This window comes from Penicillium hordei (genome assembly GCF_028827395.1).
Source record: "Penicillium hordei strain IBT 12815 chromosome Unknown utg000001l_segment0_segment0, whole genome shotgun sequence".
NCBI classification, from domain to species: domain Eukaryota; kingdom Fungi; phylum Ascomycota; class Eurotiomycetes; order Eurotiales; family Aspergillaceae; genus Penicillium; species Penicillium hordei.
In genome coordinates, this window is record NW_026623142.1 from 1,273,091 (window position 1) to 1,294,357 (window position 21,267).

Genomic DNA, 21,267 nt, shown 5'->3' on the forward strand with positions numbered 1-21,267 from the left:
TCGGTGCTTCTTGTGGCTAGCTGTTGCCAAGCGAGGGGCATTAGATAGGTAATATTACTCGGAAAGAGTGGGCCCCGAGCTGTGGAGAACTTCCAAGGTTGTTCCTGCTTGATTCGAATGTTCTTAAGGTTCCTTCGGAGCATTGAGACCTTGCATCGACGGGGTGGAGTGGATTGTAGTGGGTTGGCTGGATGATTAGGGCCGCGGAGGTTATTGGGAAGGGCGGGGGTCGGCCGTCTCCGATGACGATACATGGGGGATACGGTATTTGGAGCGGGTGAGTTTATTTTAATAAGGTAACTTACTGCAAAGCGGTTATGTACGGTAATATAGCACCGATAAGGCCGTCGAAACCGGCCGTTGAATAAAATTAGATCTTGGCTTTTAGATCTAGTGCTAGTAAAAATATTCGACATGTTAACGTCCCTAGATATATCCCTTGGTGCTCAGGACCACTAGTTATAGTAATACTTCCTATCATAGCTTTCGGCTTCTTCTTTATTGATTCTTTTGTATTAGATCTTGGCACCCATGGATGCTGGATGATTATGTTGAATCGATCCAACCGTCGTAAGGACGTAGTCTGTAGGTAGTCTTTTTCTACCGTCATCAAAAATAAGAAATGTTGAATGTATACACAGAGAAAAGGTGAGCCCCAAACAACGAGCCCCCCCATATAAAAAAAAAAAAAAGCAATCAGCGCGGCATGGGTATCATAGATCTCTATAGATCTGTCTCTATTCGCTATCCTCGACAGGCCCGCAAGTGCAGAACAAGTTCTGGTCACCAAAGGCATCATCGACACGAGTCACGGTAGGCCAGAACTTCTTCTCCAAAAGCAAAGGCAACGGGTAAGCAGCCTGCTCACGGGTGTAAGGGCGGTCCCACTCAGAAACGAGCAGGTCGCGCTGAGTGTGTGGGGACATCTTCAGCACGTTACCCTCACGAGGCTGGGCACCGGACTCGACCTCGCTGATCTCCTTGCGGATGGAGATCAAGGCATCGCAGAAGCGGTCAAGCTCGGCCTTGTTCTCGGACTCGGTGGGCTCGATCATGAGGGTGTTGGCGACGGGCCAGGACATGGTCGGGGCGTGGAAGCCGTAGTCCTGGAGACGCTTGGCGATATCGATCGCCTCGACACCGCAGGTGTCCTTGAAGGCGCGCACGTCGAGGATGAACTCGTGTGCGCAGCGACCGTGGTCGTTGGTGTACAGGATCGAATAGTAGGGCTTGAGGCGGGAGAGGATGTAGTTGGCGTTGAGCAGGGTGATTTTGGTGGCGTGGGTCAGACCGCGGTCGCCCATCATGTTGATGTAGTTGAAGGTGATGGGCAAGATGCTGGCACTGCCCCAGGGAGCAGCGGAGATAGGAGGGGAGGAGGTATCACCACGCTTGGACTGCAAGTACTCGCTGGTAGGGTGCGAGGGCAGGAAGGGGCGCAGGTGCTCGCCAACACCAATGGGTCCGACACCGGGGCCACCACCACCGTGGGGGATACAGAAGGTCTTGTGAAGGTTCAGGTGGCACACGTCGGCGCCGATCTCACCAGGAGAGCAGAGACCAATTTGGGCGTTCATGTTGGCACCGTCCATGTAGACCTGGCCACCGTGCTGGTGCACCAGGCGGCAGGCCTCCTTGGCACCGGGCTCGAACACACCGAAGGTGCTGGGGTAGGTGATCATGAATGCAGCTAACTCATCCTTGTGCTTCTCGCACTTGGCCTTGAGGTCCTCCAGATCCAGGTTACCGGTCTTGGTGTCACACTTGATGGTCACAACACGCATACCAGCCATGGCGGCACTAGCGGGGTTGGTACCGTGAGCAGACACAGGGATCAAGCACAGGTTGCGCTTGGCATCGCCCTTGGCCTCAAAGTACTTCTTGATAACACGAAGACCGGCGAACTCACCCTGGGCACCAGAGTTGGGCTGCACAGTAACCTCGGCCATGCCAGTGATATCGGCCAGCTGCTGCTCCAGATCGTCGATCATCTTCGTGTAGCCCTTGGCTTGCTCGGCAGGCATAAAGGGGTGGATCTGGGAGAACTCCGGCCAGGAGACAGGGATCATTTCCGTGGTAGCGTTGAGCTTCATGGTGCAAGATCCGAGGGGAATCATGGAGTGGGCCAGGGAGAGATCCTTCGATTCAAGGTGGTGGATGTACCGGAGCATCTCAGTCTCGGAGTGGTAGGTGTTGAAGACTGGGTGGGTCAGATAAGAGGAGGTACGCTCAAGGCTGGCGGGGACAGTGGTGAGACCAAGAGTGCCATCAACCTCTACGGGAGAGGCAGACTTGTGAGCAGCAAAGACATTCAAAATGCCCTTCACCTCATCCCGGCCAACGGTCTCGTCGAGAGAGAGACCAACCTTGTTTCCGCCAAGGCGGCGGAGGAAGACAGAGGCAGCGCGAGCTTCGGTCATGATGGCATCAGCCTCGGCAGCAGTGGGCAGCTCGATGGCCAGAGTGTCAAACACAACCCCGCCGTCAGCGTTGTTGGAGCGGACGGGGACATTATAGCCTAGGCCGACAAGCTTCTCGCGCAGCAGTGAAGTCATGGACATGATACGCTGGGCAATTGACTTGAGGCCAACAGGGCCGTGGTAGATAGCGTACATGGCAGTCATGTTAGCAAGCAAAGCCTGAGCAGTACAAATGTTGCTGGTAGCCTTCTCGCGGCGAATGTGTTGCTCGCGAGTCTGCAGAGCCAGACGCAGAGCCCGGTTACCGAGGCGGTCCTTGGACACACCAACAACACGACCAGGGACCTTGCGCTTGTACTTGTCGGCACAAGCGAAGAAGGCGGCGTGGGGGCCACCGAAGCCCATAGGAACACCCAGACGCTGGGCACTTCCGAAGGCAATATCAGCGCCAAACTCGCCGGGGGCCTTCAGCACGGTCAAAGCCAGCAGGTCAGTGGCCACGCTGAAAGTACCGCCCTGACCGTGGATGGAGTCACTCAGAGCCTGGAAGTCGTAGATACCTCCCTCGGTATCAGGGTACTGGGCAAGGACACCGATCAGGTGGTCCTTCTGGTCCTTGACGATCTTGAAGTCGTCGGCCAAGATATCTCCAATGACGAGGTTGATTCCGAATCCCTCGGCGCGAGATCGCATCACCGCAATAGTCTGGGGGTGACAGAGGTGAGACACAACGAAGGACTTGTCGGCCTTCTTCTGCTTGGAAGCGGGCATTGTGGAGAAAGACATGGTCATGGCCTCGGCGGCGGCGGTGGCTTCGTCCAAAACGGAGGCATTGGCGAAGGGCATACCAGTCAGATCAGCAGTAAGGGTCTGGAAGTTCAACAAAGACTCCAGACGTCCCTGACTGATCTCGGGCTGGTAGGGTGTGTAGCTGGTGTACCAGGCAGGGTTCTCGAGAACATTGCGCTGAATGACGGGGGGCACAATGGTAGGGTAGTAGCCGGTTCCAATGTACGTCTTGCCGGAGATATCAATCTGCTTCCGGTAGGTGTCCAGCAGCTTGAGCATATCGGTTTCACCCAAACCACCCTGCACACTGGAGCGGTAGAGGCTGATATCGGCGTGGGGCTCGGATACCTTGAGGTTCTTCTTGGAGAGAATGTCCTCGGGCAGGACCTGCTTCACGAAGTCATCCAATGATCCCACCGGCGGGTCGAGCACGGCGAGCATCTGTGCCGCGGCGTCCGGTGAGGGACCAATGTGGCGGCGGGGGAAGGTATCGAGAGGCTGGAAGATATCCTGGGGGTGGGGATCTCCATGGTCGGTGATGGAGCTAGTATACACACCACGACGGGTCGTGGGCTGCGAGGTGTGCAATGCTTTCCGAGTGTTCAATGGTGACAATGACGCTCGGGCAATTGTGGGCACGCGAATACGCGAACGCAGAGCAAGCTGGCGGCTGCCGCGAAGGGCAAACAATGATGCCGCCATACTGAGACCGGAGGATAATGAGGGCTTTTAGTGAAAGCACTCAACACATCCACAAGTAAATCAGTAAATCAATGAGTCGGGAGAATGAAGAAGACAAAAGTGCCAGAACTGTAGAAATTAATATTTATTGCCCACACCTCCTTCCTTTTCCCTGTCCGAATGTCGGATGGCGGAGAACCTGTCGGGAAACTTTCAGCGGCGATAAGAAATTATGTGAACCCTGGTTATCCGACCAATCACAGCTACCACAGGTTGCCATCGGCCCCAGCTCGACCACTCACCGCCTTCCAGTCGGAGCAAATGGCCTGTTTTCCGTCGGGAAAGTCGCTGTACATCTACTCCACGAATTCCCCCACCAAGGGGGAAGCTCCGATGGTATCATAGCTTTCCTTGAGCTTGAGTTTATGCGGGTCATTTAGGAAATTAAAAATTGAAAAGGCCTGCTTCCGCATTACTATCTTTATCCTATCTAGGACATGAATATTTTCCTCGACCTCAAATCGTATATCGGAACGCCGCATCGCCCTCAATGACCCGCTTTCCCCGGTCCGCCTGCTTATTACAGATCCGGAACCACAGACTCAAAGAAAGGACCAGCAAGATGATCAGAATATTACACCTGGAAACACAGTCAGTATACCAACATAATTTGAGACAGAAAGAAAGACCTACGCGATAGCGGCATACATTCCGGGCCGGTACCCGGGTGCGTCCTGTTCCCGGAACACCAAGCTACTAACGATACCACCGAGACCTCCGAAGCCTACAAGTGTAGCACTGGAGAAAGCACGGGTCCATTGGCCACGCACATTGTTCGCCTGGTATGCCATGCAGGCTGGTATATTAGCATTAGCACCGGCAACAGTGAAGAACACGCCGACATAGCGGACGGCATCGCTCTTGGCGAATCCCATCATTGGCAGGCCGATGATGGCGAGCAGGGCGTTGAAAATTAGAATCGGTGCGCGCATGCGGTACTTATCGCCAACCCAGGCCGTGCTGTACATGACGATTCCTGCGAACCCGTAGGGCGGGGCGACGAGGCATTGGGCTTCGCCGACACCGTATCCCATGCCGTTCATGAGGATGATGGGTAGGAAATAGGCAATGGCGTAAGTGACGGTGGTGAGGCAGCTAGAATGCAGTTAGCGGGAGTCGGGGCTATTTAGAAAGGCAACGCAACACACAAAAAGATCATGGCAAATCCCCAGATCTTAAGATCTGCTGCAGGTTTTAGGAACTTCTTAAGAGAGAAGGCTTCCATGTTCCCATCATTTCGGTCTTTGTTGATGCGACGCACGATGAATGCGCATTCTCTCTCGTTTAAGAAGCGCCAGGACTTGTGTGCGCGGTCAGGGAAGTCGACGAGGAAGAAGAAACACAGGATGCCAATAAAGCCCGTGATCTATATTGCTTGTTAGCTCGGTGGTTTTGTTTCGGTTGGCCCAACTCTACGTACCACTCCCTCGAGGATGAAAATCCATCTCCAGCCCGTCAGCCCATGCTTTCCGTTCAATTGCATCAGACCAAACGCAAGGATACCCGCCAATGCAGAAGCGACACATCCAATGAGATAGAAAACGGAGAATCGCTTCTGAACGTCATCTTTGAAGAGTCAGCACTGCGCAGTCGCTTGGAGGGATCTTGTTTGTCGATTTCTCTTACATCGAGTATACCAGCAAGATAGCAAGTAGACACAACCAGGAAAGTAACCAGCTTCTAGCACACCCAAAAGCACACGCGTTCCAACCAACGCGCCCCAGTCCTGGACGAATCCCATTCCCTGTGCCGGTCAATAAACCAGAGTCTTGTTGAGGAAGCGGAAAGCCCTTACAATCATGATCCCCGCCCAGCATACAATAATCGAGCTCAGGAAATATGTTGGGCCAACTTTTCGAATAATAACCGTCATCGGCGGCTGGAAGATGATGTAGGGTACGAAGAACATGAGGACGATAATAGACTATTCAGATGTTAGCCATTCGTCTTCTGAAAAATGCAATGTATTTGAACTTACATAGCGTTCGCCAATGTCGAGTCGCAATTCCTGTTTCAATCTATTCTAGAGGTTAGCCATCGTTGCACACGACTTTTCTACACGACTATGGCCTTACCCTGCAACGGCGGCCATGCTGAGATTCGTCCGATCCATGAGCGAGATGCAATAAGCCAATCCGGTCATGGTCACCAGACGCAAATCAATTCGTCGAATAATGTTCTTCTGCTCCTGTGGTGTGAATTCATCATCGTCATCGCTGGGAGGGCTCTTTCCCGCGATATCCTCGATGCGGTGATCACCAGGCGGTTTCTCCTCAATGGGAGTCATGGTTCCCATACTGATATGTACCGAATTGTAGTATTCAATAGAAATATAAGATGTAGGGGGAAGTAAGAAAGAATTAAATCGGATTGTCTTGACCAGAAATAGAAGAAGACAGAGCTGCACCCTTAGCTATCAAACGACAAGACTAGCAAGGATGCAAGAATTATATACCCAAGCAGCAGACAGGTCTAAAAGAATTCAAACCATTCCTAAACCAGCCATTCAAGATCGACGCTCGCCTATTGCAGCCCAGTTCAATGTGCCCAGGAAAATCCACAGGAAACGAGTCAATTGAGAGCGCAATAGCCGGCAAGGAGCCTCGGGACAAGCACTAGTGCCATAGAAGAAAGGGCATACACAGCAACATTGCCCGAAACAAATGAGGGGGAGGTCACCCCACTTAATGACACCCTCTACGGGTCATCTCTGGCGCAAGGAGCTGGTTGGGATCGGTGGCGGCTGCTTCTGGGCCATAATCCGGGGGTGATGGGGGAGTAAATGCGGGGGAAGGTACTTGGCAACTTGGCAAATGGTGCGTGGACTACGTGATACACTTTTTGGTCCCCTCCTTTATTAGGAAATTTTAATCTGACGGTTAGTTAGGGACGTCACCTTTGTGGGACTGGGATGATCTGTTCTATCTCTGATCTATTCCAAGGTTGCCAATGTTGCTTAGTGTTCCTTCGACGTTTTAATTTCCAGGCGGGTACGTTGTTATTGTTCTTTTTAGTAGAAAAAGCCACAAAACCCCCTACTTGCTTTTCAAAATTCCAAGTTCAGTAAGGAGACTTCTCGTACAATCAGGTAGTTGAGGTAGTGTCACCTGGGACGAGTTCTGGCCAAGAGTCAGCTATGAGTTTATGAGGGAACTCTAACATTCCATGTCTCTTAGTACGTCGGAGCTCAAACCGCGATCGGTAATGCCGAAAGTGTAATTTGCCATGTGGAAAAGCCTCTGGGCGGTTTAATCATCGTAGATAGGCCGTATATCGTATATCGTATATGGTGATATCATTATGCATAAGGCATGGATAATATAGGCTATATCCAAGCACCCTAGGCTCCTATTGTAAGTTCGTTCAGAATATAGCCCCACTATAAACGCGTCTGTCATTTTACACCATGTGATCCATGTAAGTATTCCCCGATTCCATATTATAGTTGTTATAAGAACACAGAGCCCGGATATAGACAATGGATAGAAAGTGTCGACCATGTTCAAAATTAAATTTCATTTTTACATCTCGGTTCAATCGGGTTAACCTCCTAAAATTACTAACCCAATCAACGGTACCTTTCCTCATCCTCGTATTCGTCCTCTTCTTCATCCTCTTCTAAAAGAAGCCTCTCGCGTTCTTCCTCATCTACCCGATCCTGCTCTCTCAGCTGTCTCACAGACACGAAAACAAAAATCACGAGTGCGGTTCCAACAATGAATCCCGCAACTGCCAACACAGCATTAATTGGGATTGGATTTCCATCAAACGTATGATGCGTCAATGCGTCGAGACCATACTGCGAGAAGTTGGCGATTCCTGAGAGGCAAATAATGGCGCCGTACACACGCCCAAACGTGGCAAAGCCGAAGACTTTGGTAGTATAATCACTGGAGCCAAGGTTAGCACGCAGAATATAGCAGTGGGTGTGAACAGAACAACATACGACATGGCCGAGTAATATAGAGGCCGGAGTAAAACGAAGAGCACAACGGTCATATATCCAGCCCAAACTGCCGGGATGGAGTTCAGCACACCAATGACCGTAGTGAAAAGCACAATCACGCCAAGCATCGTTGGCACACTGAGGCGATCAAGCAGATACCCGATAGCGGGTGTGAAGAGAACACCACCGACCGGCAGTGCGACGTCGAAAAAGGCACCTATTTTATCTGCCTGCTCGATCGATCCGAGCATGTACTCATATTGTGAGCGAATCGTCGCGATAAAGTAGTTCATGCGGATCATCTGCAAAACAGTCATCAGCGTAATCAGGATAAACCAAGGTGTAGCCATCTGCCTGTGCGCCGGCAGGCCGTGCAGTACACCCCAGACCGAACTCGTCTGCTGGCGATCCTCTTCTCGATCTGCACGCATCTGCCGCTCATCCCTATCACCGAGCACCGCATCGATCTGGCGGATCTTCTTTTGTCGCCTCTCCGCTCGCTTCTTTCGCACCCGGTTTAGCTCCGACGTGCTCTCGATTTCATCATCGGAGTCGTGGACATCACGTGTGGCATCTTCGGCCTTTTCGACCTTTGTTTCCAATTGCATCGTCGAGACATAGTCGCGCGCTGGCATGATGGTTACGAGTGCGATGAAGATACACACGGGGACTATCAGATACCCCAGGAAGAACTTATCCGGGGTGAAAGATCTCCCAGAAGCCTCATATACGAGCCGGTAGAAGAGGAACACCGCAGCAGAGGCATCGAATGCACCGGTCACCAACGCGACAATTGACCCCGCATATTTTGGGAATGCATTCGCGATCTGGAACGAGGGAACAAATAAAAAGGTGCCAGCCAGAGCGAGGAAGAAATTCCCCGCGATATATCCATCGAAGCCGGGTTCATGGAATGCAAAGGCTATGATGACACCGCCGATAGCAAGCAACAGGCAAGCAATGAACCAGCAGATGCGTGATCCGCATCGATCCAGAATCGTCCCAACTGGCAGAGCGGAGACATTGGCTGTTATTGAAGCAATGGTGAAGAAAAGGTTGAGTCTAGTAGTTGATTAGGGACAAGCATAACTCGGGATGGTCTGTGCGACAAACATACCTAAGGTCCTGCTGTGAGCACAGCTCAAGCCCTTCCTTTATTTCGGAAGGACTGCAACGCTCGTGATAAACGCCTTCCTCAACGAGGACAGGCTTAAGCGCTGCGAAGCCAAACACGATCCCCGACGCGCTCCAGCACGCGACTACGGTGACAGCGACCTGGGCTGGAAGGTGTCAGCTGTTTGTCCCACCCTAGGCCGAAAGATACATACCTATTCTCTTTGCGAGGGAGTGTTTGTACGCTGGTGTTCCAGTCCGCGTTTCTGCGACCGGGATACCCTCGCTCGGAGGTTGGAGGACATCGTAGCTGATTTTTCGGCGAATGGGAGCGAAGTCGCAGTCGTCAACTAAGTCTGGTTCGAGTTCGCGATCAATACCGTCAATAGCAGAAACATGCTGCACCAATGACATTGCACTGTGTTGAACAGATGAGGTGTTGTGGAGGGGAAGTTGGTTTTATCGTGAAAAAACTTGTTCTTTCCCTCTTTCCTCCTTTCCCTTCCGGCCTAAGGTCATACCAGCACAGCTTTTATGTACTTAGCATGTGTAATGTCGTTTCGGTGACTCAATCGAGTGTTAATATTATTTATTTACATATGAATGGTTAGTTATTGTGCGATTTTTATGCTTAGTGTAGCTTGGAGCTATGGTCAAAAGCTATAACACCTGACACGTGTAATTTTCCCACCTAGACTCGAAGTATACTAGAGTCGCATGCATAAACTCATTAAACTGGGGAAATATGCCAGGGTGGATATTACTAGTACCAGATAGGACAAGGTAGCTCCTGGTTGCCAGCTCTGATTCGTTCAGTTTCGTCTAAATTGCCACCACTCATGTTAAGTTGAAATCTTTTTCCTCCCTTGGCCGAATTTTGTCCAATCATAATTGATATGACCCAAATACGCATTTGGAAAGTGAAATTAAGGTGAAGACATCCATGGATCATCTCGGAGATGTCGGGATACTATGTACAGGTACAGATTAGCTTCAAATGTACTTTATACTACATAGTACGGTACTCCATACACAGTTAAAGGAACATCCATTAATAAAGTATTGTATGTCTAACCCCTGGCTGAAGCACCAACATTCTAATATCTAAACTTACCTTTGAACCACATATTATAGTCGTTTAAAACAGTACTACTTCTCAAACAGCCGTGGAAGGCGACTTCTCTTTCTTGATTGACCTCCATTCCATCGTAAGCGCGGGGAGAATCATCAGACAGGACACCGCCACGGCAACAATAAATGACCGCCGGAGGCCATCATTGTATAAGGCCAGAACTTCGGTCAACTTGGTCACCGGGACAGCATCAGAGAGGCCCGTTGCCCCAGCCGCCATAATCTTGGCCACATCAATGCCCTGGATGTGGGGTAGGTTTGCGCTGAGATAATTCTGGAAGAGCGACTGAGCGACAGCGATAAAGATAGCTCCACCGAGAGACTGTGCGAAAAACATGAGTGAGATACCAATGGCTACCTCACCCATAGGGAGAATGGTCTGCGCCGCCATGGAGGGCTGCTGCATTCCCGTACCAATACCGAGACCAAACAGTACCTGGTACCCGATCCAGGCGGCGTGGTTGGTGTCCATCTTGAAGGTCGTCATCAACCCAGCACCCGTAGCCATGAATATAGCCGCAATGAACATCCACGGAACGTAGTATCCTGTCGCAGTGATGATTGAGCCGGAGAGGATGGCTCCGACAACAAGCGCCAGCACCATGGGGATCGTGTCGATGCCAGATTTCACAGCTGATGTGCCGCGCACACCCTGGAACCAGAGTGGGAGTGTGTATAGCATGGATATTAGCCCTCCACCCACACACAGGGAAAAGACTACACCGCTGATGATGCTGCGCTGGTTGAATATATGAGGCGGCACTGTTGCGTCCTTCTTCAACCAGATCTGCACGCCAACAAAGCCGATTATCAGGATTCCTGAGACGATAAACAGCGCGATGATGCGTCCGTTGCTCCAGGGATAGGTTGTGCCTCCCCACTGTAGGGCGAGCAGGAGGCAAATGACAGAGGGGAGGAAGAGCACGCTACCCAGGGGATCGAGGCGCAGGATGTGTTTCTTCCAGGTGCACGGTTGGGGTTTGTGGGGGACAGCCAGGAAAAGGAACAAGATGACCATGGTGAAACCACCGATAGGAAGGTTGATGTAGAAGCACCAGCGCCATGTTACGTTGTCTGTGAACGCACCACCCATCAGAGGTCCGATGATTGACGAAAGCCCAAAAATTGAACCCATCAGCCCGACGTACATGGGCCGTTTGGCCAGCGGCACTATCTGTGCGATTATAACCGTCGCACCCGAAAATATGCCCGCCGATCCAATACCTGCTATCGCGCGTCCGACGATGAAGGCTTTGGAATTTGGGGCGCCGCCGCAGACCGCCGATCCAACTTCAAAAATAAGGATCGCGACAAGAAATATGGTCTTGGTCGAGTAGAAGGTGTACACCTTGCCCCAGGATAGCTGGGTAGCGCAACTCGTCAGGAGATACGCGCTTGCGTACCAACTTAGGTCGTCAAGGGCATTGAACTGGGTTGCAATTCGGGGAACTGCTGTGGCGATGATGGTGCGGTCCTACAGTGTTCAAAGTTTTGTTAGGATAGATCCACTCGGGCAATAGGAAATGAGACATTCATACCAATGCAACCAAAAACATAGCAAACAGAATAGAAACAATAATAGCTAGCAGCCGAGTCCCCGTTGGTAAATGAGTCCCATCTTCCTCGACCACGGAGGGCTTCTCGGTGGTAGTTGAGACCCGGTCGGGCTGCTGGTCGAACTGCTCTTCCATCGATCGAGTCATGATATAATCCAAATTTTGTTAAATAGCAAACAAGTAGATCTTTGTGAGTAATCTAAATTAACATATTTGAAGGGAAAGGGGCACATTTATAAGTAGTTCAAGGTAGTTTAGGTTCCCGGGGTGAAAATTAGTTCGGCGCCGAGCAACATAGGGCAAAATTGCCCTCGGCGCCGACCACTGTAATCCCCTTCGCTACTTCTCACACTCGTTTTTATCATATTAACTGCGAAATTTCCAATCCATCGGAAGCCGAAAGAACTTAGATTCTGAAGTTGTGGGTGGACTCCAACATTTCCGTGATGAGTCCCAACTCACTTCCCACGGACAGCCTCATCTCTTCGCTTGCACTATCAATAACCCGACAAAGAGTCACATGGTCGAGCTCCATCGCCACAAACCCAATAGCTTGTCCTAATACCTTGGTGAGTGGTAAAAGATTGAGATCTTATTGTATCACACAAGTGATTCCGAAAGAGCCCCACAAACCTCTCCAACCTAGGTCTCATTGACAGCCTGGTGCCACGAAGGACTAATTGCTTCAGGCAGCATTTCGATCACTGTTGCATCAAGATGCATGTTTTCGAGTGTGGCTATGACGCTGTAGCACCGATGCGGTATAGTTTCCTATTCCAATGCCATGACCGATACGCGGCACGAACATTATGTCCACCCGATACCACGTCCCCTGTTGCATCTGACCCTGACTCAATAATCTCGTGTGACAGCTTCAGGAACAATGCGGTCTGTGGCAGATGTCCTGTCCTAAGAACACGGAGGAGATGGGATCCTTGATAAAGCATCGCCCTAACTTCTCAAATATGGCTGAGAGACGCTCTTCCAAGGTTGTTCTAAATCTTTCTCCTTTTCTTCGCCCATTGTTTGGGATCATTTTGGATGTTGGTATTCGTGTACTTTGTGAGTAATTTATGACTATGCCGATATTGTAGGTCTGTTAGAAGACAATCATAGGATGTATATATCGTCCCTCATATATTGTAAGTTGGACCAATATGGATTGTAGGTCATTTTCATTGATCCGGTGGAAGGCAGTAGATAAGAATCGTAACTATAGTTTCTAGTTTTTCGAGTGCCATTCCACATGAAATGCGAGGTCCCTCTCTTGCATTTTCGTCATCTGCCAAGCCACTGCCATTAATGGTCCCATGGGTCGTAAACAGGAACAGGGCATATATAATGAACACCGGCCTCCATTATTTAAATACAGCAAAAACATTACCTTCATATGTATATAGCTTAATCCCATTGAAAATATCTGAAGGGTCAAATCGAAGAAAGAGAATGGGAAAATACAACACCAAATCAAATTGTTCGTTGTAAATGCCAAGAGTTAATATAAAAATACCATGTTCCACCCCAGACAGAGGATGGTATGACGTATGGGGACCTAACACCAATGACGTAGCACCCGTTATATGTCAACTGCCATGACCCCTTTTCATTTAACCTGTTCTACATATTGTCGATTAGATTATTTGCATAGCGTGTTCTTAGGTTGACTCATTTGCCTTTGGGATTTAAAACGAGAATAATCTGCAAGAAGCCGAGTTACAGCGATAACAACAAACGCAGTACATGCGATCGAAAACCACAAAAGCAGCACAAGCAGCACAATGGCCAATATATCAATTAGTGCCCCTGGTCTGAACAGTGGCGGATTTCTTTACAACAATGGCAACAATAATGCACGACTATGCGTCACAGCCGAGACTGAAGATTTCGACATGGAAATCATCAAGAACTGGCAAGAGGAAGGATTCGACGTCCTGTACCTTCCTTACAATGGCGGAGGAAAAGACTACGCTCGCCGTTTGCAATCTGTAAAGGATGGTCTTGGTGTAGGCGAAAATTACGCCGTGATCGGTATGTACAGAACTTTCTCTAAACATCATAAACTACGAGTGATGAACTGACTGACCCGATCCCTAGCCTACGGTGACGCCGCGGACTACTGTCTCGATTACTATATCAATTCTATCAACGCCAGTCGACTCTGCGCCCTGGTCGCCTACTACCCCAGCCTAATCCCTGATACGCGATCGCGATTCCCACTTTCGCTTCAGGTCCTCGTGCACTTGGCAGGCGAAACTGTGGACGTACTTGTTCAGCCCGTCGCGCTGGGCTTGCAAGGAAAGAAGCGCCGCCAGACGCGACCGATCAACGCTGGTATTGGGACTGGAGAGCGTTTGGATCTGGCATACCCGGCGTTTACCTATCATAATGCCGTGCCCGGGTTTGCGGAGACGGACCTGGAGGAATACGACCATCTGTCGGCGGATCTAGCCTGGACGCGGACTTTGAAGGTCTTGCGGAAGGGGTATTCCAGGGATCCAGATTATGAGCAGCGGTATGAGCAGCATGTGGAGGGTAAGTTGCAATCGCCAAAAGGTCGAGCGATGACAGCTAATACTTTGTTAGGCAAGTTTTTCTCGTCGAACGTCAGAAAGACGATGGATGGTTATGTGCAACATAAAACCCCCGGTGTCACTTATACGCCGACAATCAGCGGCGGGATCGGGAAAAAGGCCTTGCGCCATTTCTATGAACATTACTTCATCGGCAAACTGCCCCCGTCTATGCGCCTCCGACTGTTATCTCGTACCACAGGACCCGATCGCATCGTAGACGAGCTGTACGTGAGCTACGAGCACACACAGGAGGTTCCATGGATGCTACCGGGTGTCCCGCCGACAAGCAAACGAGTCGAGATCATCCTCGTGAGTATTGTCAGTATGCGCGCCGGGCGTCTTTACTCCGAGCATGTATACTGGGACCAAGCCAGCGTACTAGTGCAAGTTGGTCTTCTTGACCCCAAGCTCCTACCGGATGGAGTCCAGGGTGTCGATCGACTACCTGTTGTTGGACGCGAAGCTGCTCGTCGCATCCTCCACGAGGATACTGAGCTTGAACAGGAAGACTACCATAACAAGATAATTCGCCGTGCGCGTGTCCGTGCGAGGAGGAACATGAATCAGAGCTCCCGCATGTCGCAGGCTGGCGATGAGTCTGGGGCTGACCTGAAGAGTGAGGCGGAGCGGTCTTTGCCTGATAGGAGTCGGAATAAGGGCAAGGCAGTTCAGAAAACGAATCCTGCGAGTCTGCAGCGGACGGCCACCGAAGCGGTTGATTATCAGGATGATGATGGCGCTGATACCGAGACAGAGTCTAGTGTCAAGGCTAGGTCTGATGCTGGCAATCAGGCTGCTTATGTCGAGGATGGGGGAGATGATAGTGCTGAGAATGGTTCTAAGCAAACATGACTTCTCACATCTACTTCTCTTTGTCTGGATAACCACGGAGACATTCCTATGGCCCTTGATCTGCCTCTAGAGGAGATCAAGCCGACAATTCATAAATTGAGTGGGGAATATCCTTTTGATTTTTTAGGCGACTGTTTTTTGATTATGAGTGATCTTGTACCTGTCGATTTCTTCTGTTTAGCATTAGTGTTTGTCACTATTTTGGATATGATGATCAATGAGATATGTATGTTTGGACAGATATTGCAACAATTGAATTGAAAGTTGAAGCTCCAAGATAACGAAGCATGACATCACCAAGGCACCGGAAAGTCTATTACTCCGACATGTGATAACCACATGCACGGACCATTATATGTAGTGTGGCAAGTCATTCAATGACACTTACATCCCGGTATACACATCTAGGCATAAACACAGTGTGGTCAGTCGATTACCACTTTATTGTATATAAGACAATCCTAGGAAATATCTACGGTTGCTATTTCGGGGGTCGAGGCTCGCCGCTTTTCAGTTACTGCATATCTACATAGCGCTGACGTCGACCTCTTCATGTACAGAACATACACAGAGTGAATATTGCACATCCGCGGTTATCCCCAATACTATAATCGAAAATAACTCAACACATATGCATTGAATCATCCCCAAAATGTGTTCTTAGTGGCTCAAAGACCTCCCTCAACACAACCTCGCCCCAGAATCGGCCAATATGATGCGCCGGCACACACAGTTCCAGACCGGTCACAAACCTCACGGCCACCATGGCTTTAAACTAGACGAGACCCATGTCACAGGCCCAGTACCCTTTCTAAATCCCACCTCGGCACGCTACGAACCAACCCAGCACCCAGAAGACACTCGTGCTCCCCCACAAGTTGAGCGTCTATGGCGATCCCGCGACAACAGAAAAGGCCGACATGCCATTCGCATCGATACGAAGACCTTGCCCCATGAAACGGGGCTTATAGTACCACCAGTGACGCAGTCCATCCCAGCAATAGCTAAGATCTTTCTCCGGATGGCGACCTACGCCCCTTATTGGGATGTATCATATCTAGTCGCCATGAACTTCACTATCGGGTCCGCAATCTTCATCGCCAATGGGTTCTTCGTATGGTTACCGCTGGTAGACAAAAAGACCGAGTTTCACGGTGAAATTACCGTTGCCGGTGGTTGGACGGGGTTCGTCGGCGCGACCATCTTTGAGCTTGGGGGTGTTTTACTGGTTCTTGAAGCTTTTAATACCAATCATACTGGATGTTTTGGCTGGGCTCTTGAGACTGTCCTCGAGAAGACTATCGAGGATGGGGTTCCTCAATATGCGATGAACGAGATCAGGCCGACGGCTTCAAGGTGCGAGCATCATCACGCGAATCGGAAATCATTTCTCGGGGAGAAGCACTATCATGTCAATGACAATGCCCACTCTCAGAGAGATGACTCTGGCTACGTTACTTCATCGACAGATGGGAGGTCGTTCCGATGGATTCCGTCGACGTCGGAATTACGCAGGCATTATTTTCATGAAATTGGCTTTATAGCTTCTTTTATCTTATTTGTGAGCGCGACGATCTTCTGGATTGGTGCAATTGTTGGTATTCCTGGTATCTTTAAACACATGAGTCAGGGACTGACTGATGGCCTCTACTGGGGTACTACCACTCTTGGTGGGGTGGGATTCACTCTGAGTTCATTACTTTACATGCTTGAGACGCAGTCAAAGTGGTATATTCCTTCTTGGCATGTTCTGGGCTGGCATATTGGCCTCTGGAATTTAATTGGCAGTGTTGGATTTACTCTTTGTGGTGCGCTGGGCCCGGCGAGTAGTAACTCTGGCGTGAATTATCAGTCGTCACTCGCTACATTTTGGGGCTCAGTGGCTTTCATGATAGGATCTATGATCCAGTGGTATGAGAGTTTGCAGAAGCATCCTGTTGAGAAGAAGTGATGATAAATCAGGGCATATATGACACCAAATTTTCATATCTCCATTAAAATCCAGGCGCAAGCTTCAGGGGGACCTCACTATCCGACGTAGGAGGCAATTTTCAACAAATAAGCTACAGCAAACAAAGTTTAGGTGAATAAAAAGCTTTCGTACTTTCAGCAGAGGTAATTAGCAGAGATGAAGGATTAGTTAGAATAGCAAGAACTTATTTCACTGTAGTAGAATCAGAGAGAAGGCGATCTAGTGAGATGAATACTATTTGCCGAGACTGCAACGTTGGATTTTACACCAGACCAAGTTGATTGATGTCATTCGTGTTATAGTTCAGAGGTATGAATTGGCTTGTTATTTCAGAGGGATACATGAACCTATATATACAACAATGAGCTAAGTTGATTGGAAATCAACTTGGTCGTCCGTATAGTCACTCCGGGGCTAATCCCGACGGTGCGGCTTGGTCCCTGATCTGCACCGGCTTCAAATCACAACAAAATCGACATCTAAGCGTATTTCGGTAATACGATAACCGCTGTACTGGACAAAGCATTAATACGGAGATATTTCACAATACGAAATGTATGAATGCGAATATGAATAAGGCGTTTATTCGCATTCCATTATTCCTTTCAGAGCCCTACATGTTGTACTATTCATGCAATGAGAATCATGCAGCATATATGGGATCATAAGATGAAGAGGAAAACGCGTCCGTGGCAAGAGCGACAATGTTACACAACACGGTTGATGAATCTAGAACTATTGAATATGCCCCAAGGTCTGCCGCTGATTTTTGAATGTATCTTCTTGCAGATCCAACAAGAGGCTAGACTCTCACCCTCCTAATGAACATAGAGAGTCTTTCACCGAAATGTACTTCGAGCACAATCACCGCAATCATGAAGATGGCCCTGAAAGTGCCAAAGAAGATGACTCCTAGATTCGAGTAAGTTTGCTAGCCTGATCTAATCACTCAATGGGACTGGGCGATTCTTGGAGGGGGATAGTGTGATGAAAGATAGGATTTGAAAGTCTCACGTCTATTTCCCGGTATCTCGCATGCCATCTTTCCCTTCTTTTTTTCTTCCCCAGATTTAGACTTTTTATCGAATAGGACCGTTTTTCATCCAACAAGAATTGCCTACATCACATACATATGTTTATTTTGATCCTAAGTTTAAATCTACGGCCATAATTTATACAGCCTACCTATATAGAGTCAATATTTTAATCCTTAGCGATTAGTTCAGGATTGAATATAGGCTGCTTCCTCTATGTATATCCCGAATCCATATAAATCCTGAATCCTTTAGTTCCAGGTGTAATGGAGATTTAGTTTTCTGAAAGAGCAATGTTGCGAAGACAGTAAAGTAATCATCCACAGCAAACAGTTGATAGCCTTACTCGCATATATATCTTCAACAAAAACCCACTTTAGTTGACCTGCCCTTCCTCTCCTGTACAGAAAAGCAAAACAAGAATATACGAGCATAGGCTTAATCCACCCTCTTCCACTGGGTAAAAGGTTGTTGTCGGAGAGTTTTAGTTTAGTTTACTTTTGGTACATAGAATTGAACTTTGATTGACTGGTGGATTGATTGAATCGATATTCTCCGCGTTTTTCTTCCTGGATTCTCCAGAACAGTCTCAGGCTCCACCAACAAGTGCCATGACAATCGAAATCAGCTCATTTGGCTTGCTCAAGAATGGACAGTGTCCCGAATCAATAGTCTCTGTCACAAAGTTCGATGCTCCCCGCGCATTTATACCGTCTTGAACCATACTTTTCTGAAGAGATAGCATAATAGCCAAGTCCCGAGTGCAATGAACATAAGTCGTCGGTAGATGCTTCCACGGTGCGCCAGTCACCTTCGCCGATGCAGCAATCCAATTATGCGTGACATTGCCCTCAGCCAACTTCTCCGCAGTCGCAAAATCGATGTCGTTGAAAAATGCCTCGGCTGCGTTCTTAACAAAGACTGTGCCACCCCCGCTGTTGCCTAGATCGGCTTTGCATTGGAACCCGTATTTCCCAATCAAGTCTCCAAGCGTGTCGCCCGGCTGCACGAGCCACGCACTCAATAAAATGAGGTAAACAATGCCCTTGGTGACTTCATTGGCGTATAGGTCTAACGTGAGTGCTTCTGATGCAACGATGCCGCCATACGAATGGGCTAGAACAATTATGTTGTGCCCAGCATCGATGAGACCTTTGGCTGCTGAGCGAACTACGATGACATCCTCCTTCAGCGTGGCTGTTGGGGGGCTTTCGTCGCCACATGTCGGGAGCCGTGGGCAGCGGACAACGAGCCCTGCTTTGGTGAGCTGGTCGTTAAAAGCATCCCAGGCTGCGGGGAGGAAGTAGCCTCCGTGGATAATGAGAATTGCAGTAGGGGTTTGAAGTGCCATGATAATCCTAAGATGTGATCCCGGTCGTTCACACTTTCTTCGGGGGTTCGAAAAAAGATAACTGTAGCGGTGGGAACGTCAGTAGGACACGGCACAACAAACAACCAGGTCAGTCTAGTGCAATAATGTAAGGTCGCCAAAACAGGGCAAGCTACGGAAAACAGACAAAGTGGGCCCCCGATCTTTACTCATCTTCTCACTACTCAAACTTTTGGCCCGAGAGGGGGTTGTCGATCGCGATGCTTCACTCTAAAATTGCACTTTTGAAAAGTCTTGGCCATGTTGGGTTCCCTTTCGGTCTTCGCAATTCAGCCCCTAAAGCCCTCTGTCTTACACTGGCCAATGATAGGAAAGTACGGTAAGATACGCCGTGCATTGACTTCGCCACGCGCAATTATACGGAAATAAGTCTTACATTGACGTTATCGCGCAGAATGGGCTGCGTCAAATATTTTGTTTGGCCAGGTCAATGTTCAATGTCATGCGTACGTAGTTTTAGCGCCAAATCCGTCCATTTCGTCGGCCGATTGATAAAATCATCCTCGTGTGCTTATCAGACCCATCGCCATCTCCTGCTAGACTCGATTGTCCACCAATTTGCACCATGGCCCAATCTCAGTTCGAAGTGAGAGTCATTCCAACAAAAGAGGAGTATGCTCGCCTTGTCGACGTACTATGGGCTGCGAATTTTAACCCTTATAAGTAGGTTTAAAGCCTGGCCCATCGCGATACATGATTTGAAGGTGTGACTCCTTTATTATTCGAGTCCCTGACTGATTAAACTCGTTTAACAGTCCCATTTTCACTGCTGTCCATCCGGTCAGTGGCCACACCGCCGAAGATCGCGCCAGAGATAAAGCGCTCGACACCAACATCCGCTGGAATGCCAGCGAACAGAACCCCTTCTCGCACCTGATATACGCGATTGATAAAGAAACAGGCGAAGTCGCAGGAGGCTGTGAATGGCTCATTTTCCACGAAAACCCATTTCCAAATGGGCCGCAGCCTATTAAGTGCACCTGGTATCCCGAGGGGACAGAGCGCGCCGAGTACGCGGAACGTATGCTCTCCCAGGCATTTTTTCCACGACAGTCTTGGTTGCAACGTCCACATGCCGGTGTCAATGCCATGGGCGTACACCCGAAGTATCGACGACGTGGAGTTGGGCGACTTCTCATGGAGTGGGGCCACGCGATCCTCGATCCACTGGGCTACGAAAGTTTTATTGAAGGCAGTCCGATAGGGCGCTGGTTATATGAGGAATATGCGTATCGCCGAGTGATGGGTTTATATGTTGATTTTGAAAAGTCAAAGCCGAGTGATGAGTGGTTGCGGTTAGTACATGAATGCAAGCCGCCAGGTATTTTGCTTCTTTGGCGGCCACCTCGAGGGGAATGGACGGAGAAAGTCCCTTCTGGCCCTTGGGCAGTATCTGAGCAGACTTTCAAGTAGAATTGTCATTTCACCTGGATTCAGTGTTTCAGGCTGTCAAATCCGACAATAATATGACTCTACCCTGGCTATATATTGCTTTTTATTCCACTCACGAGGCCCATCCCATGCCATATTTTGAACGTATGTAGCGGGTCTGTCTACCTGAAACATGCGATAACTTAATCCCAAAGATAGTGACAAGAGATTTCGTACGTGGGAAGAAAGGTGGGCCGACGCACGGAGTAATCCAAGTGGAGTTGTGGCGTTGACCATCGAGTGGAGCGGTGGGGTTGGTGGATTTGAGGAATGAGGAGGGAGAGGGCCGGGGCTTTCAGCCTGCTCCATTCCTGAAGCT

The 21,267-nt window shown here is 49.4% G+C and overlaps 8 protein-coding genes across 8 annotated transcripts; 3 read left to right on the top strand and 5 right to left on the bottom strand.

The window, feature by feature from the left end:
- Positions 1-737: 737 nt before the first annotated feature.
- Positions 738-3,911, bottom strand: N7537_000473 (glycine decarboxylase subunit P; the record flags this gene model as incomplete). The annotated part of the gene is made up of 1 exon (XM_056891531.1): positions 738-3,911. The coding sequence occupies one exon, from the start codon at positions 3,909-3,911 to the stop codon at positions 738-740; it is 3,174 nt and encodes a 1,057-aa protein (XP_056756526.1).
- A 495-nt stretch (positions 3,912-4,406) lies between these two features.
- N7537_000474 (putative phthalate transporter) lies at positions 4,407-6,246 on the bottom strand (the record flags this gene model as incomplete). Its single annotated transcript, XM_056891532.1, has 8 exons — positions 4,407-4,530; positions 4,584-5,045; positions 5,099-5,316; positions 5,371-5,516; positions 5,577-5,694; positions 5,746-5,874; positions 5,929-5,968; positions 6,026-6,246. 8 exons carry the CDS (start codon positions 6,244-6,246, stop codon positions 4,407-4,409), a joined length of 1,458 nt encoding a protein of 485 aa, XP_056756527.1.
- A 1,272-nt stretch (positions 6,247-7,518) lies between these two features.
- On the bottom strand, positions 7,519-9,447 carry N7537_000475 (putative MFS transporter; the record flags this gene model as incomplete). The annotated part of the gene is made up of 4 exons (XM_056891533.1): positions 9,225-9,447; positions 9,014-9,176; positions 7,897-8,958; positions 7,519-7,840 (listed from the first exon to the last, which is right to left on the bottom strand). The coding sequence occupies exons 1-4, from the start codon at positions 9,421-9,423 to the stop codon at positions 7,519-7,521; spliced, it is 1,746 nt and encodes a 581-aa protein (XP_056756528.1). The 5' UTR covers positions 9,424-9,447.
- Positions 9,448-10,165: 718 nt separating this feature from the next.
- Positions 10,166-11,843, bottom strand: N7537_000476 (MDR family MFS transporter; the record flags this gene model as incomplete). The annotated part of the gene is made up of 2 exons (XM_056891534.1): positions 10,166-11,614; positions 11,679-11,843. 2 exons carry the CDS (start codon positions 11,841-11,843, stop codon positions 10,166-10,168), a joined length of 1,614 nt encoding a protein of 537 aa, XP_056756529.1.
- Positions 11,844-13,474: 1,631 nt separating this feature from the next.
- Positions 13,475-15,121, top strand: N7537_000477 (dienelactone hydrolase; the record flags this gene model as incomplete). The annotated part of the gene is made up of 3 exons (XM_056891535.1): positions 13,475-13,724; positions 13,791-14,228; positions 14,280-15,121. The coding sequence occupies 3 exons, from the start codon at positions 13,475-13,477 to the stop codon at positions 15,119-15,121; spliced, it is 1,530 nt and encodes a 509-aa protein (XP_056756530.1).
- A 712-nt stretch (positions 15,122-15,833) lies between these two features.
- N7537_000478 (uncharacterized protein) lies at positions 15,834-17,072 on the top strand (the record flags this gene model as incomplete). Its single annotated transcript, XM_056891536.1, has 1 exon — positions 15,834-17,072. The coding sequence occupies one exon, from the start codon at positions 15,834-15,836 to the stop codon at positions 17,070-17,072; it is 1,239 nt and encodes a 412-aa protein (XP_056756531.1).
- Positions 17,073-18,716: 1,644 nt separating this feature from the next.
- N7537_000479 (alpha/beta hydrolase) lies at positions 18,717-19,478 on the bottom strand (the record flags this gene model as incomplete). The annotated part of the gene is made up of 1 exon (XM_056891537.1): positions 18,717-19,478. The coding sequence occupies one exon, from the start codon at positions 19,476-19,478 to the stop codon at positions 18,717-18,719; it is 762 nt and encodes a 253-aa protein (XP_056756532.1).
- Positions 19,479-20,082: 604 nt separating this feature from the next.
- Positions 20,083-21,222, top strand: N7537_000480 (uncharacterized protein; the record flags this gene model as incomplete). The annotated part of the gene is made up of 3 exons (XM_056891538.1): positions 20,083-20,180; positions 20,273-20,812; positions 21,108-21,222. 3 exons carry the CDS (start codon positions 20,083-20,085, stop codon positions 21,220-21,222), a joined length of 753 nt encoding a protein of 250 aa, XP_056756533.1.
- Positions 21,223-21,267: the final 45 nt, after the last annotated feature.